The 2,380-nt window shown below is 59.0% G+C and overlaps 1 protein-coding gene across 1 annotated transcript; it reads right to left on the minus strand.

Moving 5' to 3' along the window:
* Window positions 1-228: 228 nt before the first annotated feature.
* ETH_00040410 (uncharacterized protein) lies at window positions 229-1,726 on the minus strand (the record flags this gene model as incomplete). The annotated part of the gene is made up of 4 exons (XM_013379932.1): window positions 229-357; window positions 581-684; window positions 990-1,063; window positions 1,268-1,726. Coding segments are annotated over 4 exons (766 nt in total), but the record flags the coding sequence as incomplete, so codon positions are not given.
* Window positions 1,727-2,380: the final 654 nt, after the last annotated feature.

Raw genomic sequence — 2,380 nt, forward strand, 5'->3', positions numbered from 1 at the left:
AGGGTTGGCCTTTCAACGGTCCCCGAAAGCTGCTGCTGCTGCTGCTGCTCCAGCAGCAGCAGCAGCAGCAGCAGCAGCAGCACCTGAGCCAAAATACCTGCCTCTGTCTTTTTTGCACCTTCGGTGCTGCCTGTTATTCGCTGCGTTGTCTCACTACGTCCCTCGAGCTGCCACGGCAGCAGCATCAGCTGCCGCTGCTTCAGCAGCAGCAGCAGCAGCAAAACGCTTTCAGTTTTTCTGCAGCCTGGGTACTGTGGATTTGCGCTTCGGGGCCTCTGGGCGCCCCAAAGGAAAACAAAAGACAGAATTCGAAAGGCTGCTGTCAAGGCACCGACCCCCTAGCACTACAAGACTTCCCTGAAGCAGCAGCAGCAGCAGCAGCACGGCAGCAGCAGCAAGTGCATCAGCAGCAAGTGCAGCAGCAGCAGCAGAAAATGCCAAGTCAGTCCACGCACGATTGCCGCAACAACAGCAAGGAAGCGGCCGCGCAGTCCGGCAACAGCAACACAAAGTGCTGCAGCAGCAGCAGCTGCAGCAGTGCAGCAGCAGCAGCAACTGCAGTGCAGCAGCAGCAGCTCACCAAGGCCACAGTGCATGCGGAGAGCTCGAAGGCATCCGGTCCTGACGAAGCCACAGAGGCAAAGGCCCAACTCATCGTCACCAGATCCAGCTGGTACACACAATCTGCAGCACAGAAGCAGCAGCAGCAGCAGCAGCAGCAGTAGCAGCAACAGCGCAGCAGCGGGAACAGATGATGCGACAAAAAGCTCATGAGACACGCCATGCATAGGCCTATGTTGCTGCCCAGCTCAAGCAGCAGCAGAAGCAGCAGAAACAGCAGCAGAAAATAGACCAGCAACGACAGCAAAGAAGGCACAAGGAAGAGCAGCAGTAGCAGCAGCAGCAGCAGCAGCAAGAGCAGTGGCGTCAGCAGCAGCAGTAGCAGCAGCAACAGCAGCAAGAATAGCAGCAGCAGCAAAAGGCCGCACCGGCGCATGCATCTCCTTGGGCATTTCGGCCCCCATAGACAAATAAAGAATCCCTAAAAACACCTGCAGAGTGCCTGAAGCGGCAGCAGCAGCAGCAGCAGCAGCAACGAGTTCCGAAGGAGCGGGACACCCAGCAGCACTGCTGGCCACGCTGCCTAGAAAAAGCAGCAGCAGAAGTATGAACGACAGGAAAAGCAGCAGCAGCAGGAGCAGCACGAAAAGCTGCAGCAGCAAGAAAAGCAGCAGCAGCAGCAGCAGCGGCAGCAGAAGCAGCTGACCGCATGCGCGGCTCTGGAGAAGACCCTTTTGTGGTGAGGCGGCGCCAAACCCTTTCTTCTGGGTAGAGCCTGAAGACTTCGTTTGTTAAGTAGGCCTCGTTGCTGCTGTTGCTGCTGCTGCTGCTGCTGCTGCGGACGCCCCCAAAGATAATAATGGATCCCCCCTCAGGGGCTGCTTCTGCTGCAGCAGCAAACTTGCGCTTTGCAGCGTCGTGGTCTAGCCGCTGCTGCTGCGGCGCCTGCTTGTGCTGCTGCTTTGCAGGGACGACAGCAGCAGGCTTGGGGCCGCTGCTGCTGCTGCTGCTGCTGCTGCACCACAGAGAAGCAGAGTGCAGCGCATGCCCCGGAGCATTTGTCTGAGACCCTTCAATCATCCAAAAAGAAGGAGGCAGCAGCCACAGCTCCTTTCGGGAGTGCCACTGCAGCTGCAGCAAGTCGAAGAACCAGCAGTCCGACAGTCTGCAGCAGCAGCAGCAGCAACAAGAGCAGCGGCAGCAGTTTTCCATTGGCCTCTGGCTGCGTGAACGCCCTGTCTAACGACTACCCCTGCGGGGTATCTGCTGCTACCCCTGCACCTGCTGCTGCATCTGCACCTATTCCACTAGCTATTCTTGCTGCTGCTGCTGCTGCTGGGCTAGCTGCTGCTGCTGCTGCTGCTGCTGTAGGCCTACACTTTGCCTTCTGCGTCGATGCCTCCGTAGAGAACCAACACGGGGCCTTCTGCGGGAGATTTAAAAAGAGTGAGAGACATGAAGCTGCGGGGGCATGGCAGCAAACTGCTGTCAGCAGCAGCAGCAGCAGCAGCAGCAGCGGGGCGCTCTGCTGCTGCTGCAGCATGCTGGCTGCCAGGCAGCTCAAGCCACGTGTCTTCCTCCATGTCATATGCCCATAAGTCGCCCAGAAGCTTCGGCTGCAGCAAACAAACATTTTTCCTGAGGGCCTCTTGCAGCTGCTGCTGCTGCTGCAGCTTCCGCTGCTGCTGCTGCTGCCGCATCTGCTGCTGCAGCGCTTCCCCGCCCTCGTCCAAAGCTGCGCGGGCTTTCCGCAGCCGCTCCAGCGTCTCCCGCCTCTCGGAGGCGCTCTCCTGCTGCTGCTGCTGCTCCTGCTGCTGCT

This window comes from Eimeria tenella, genomic scaffold (genome assembly GCF_000499545.2).
Source record: "Eimeria tenella Houghton genomic scaffold, Eth_scaff4191, whole genome shotgun sequence".
NCBI lineage: Eukaryota > Apicomplexa > Conoidasida > Eucoccidiorida > Eimeriidae > Eimeria > Eimeria tenella.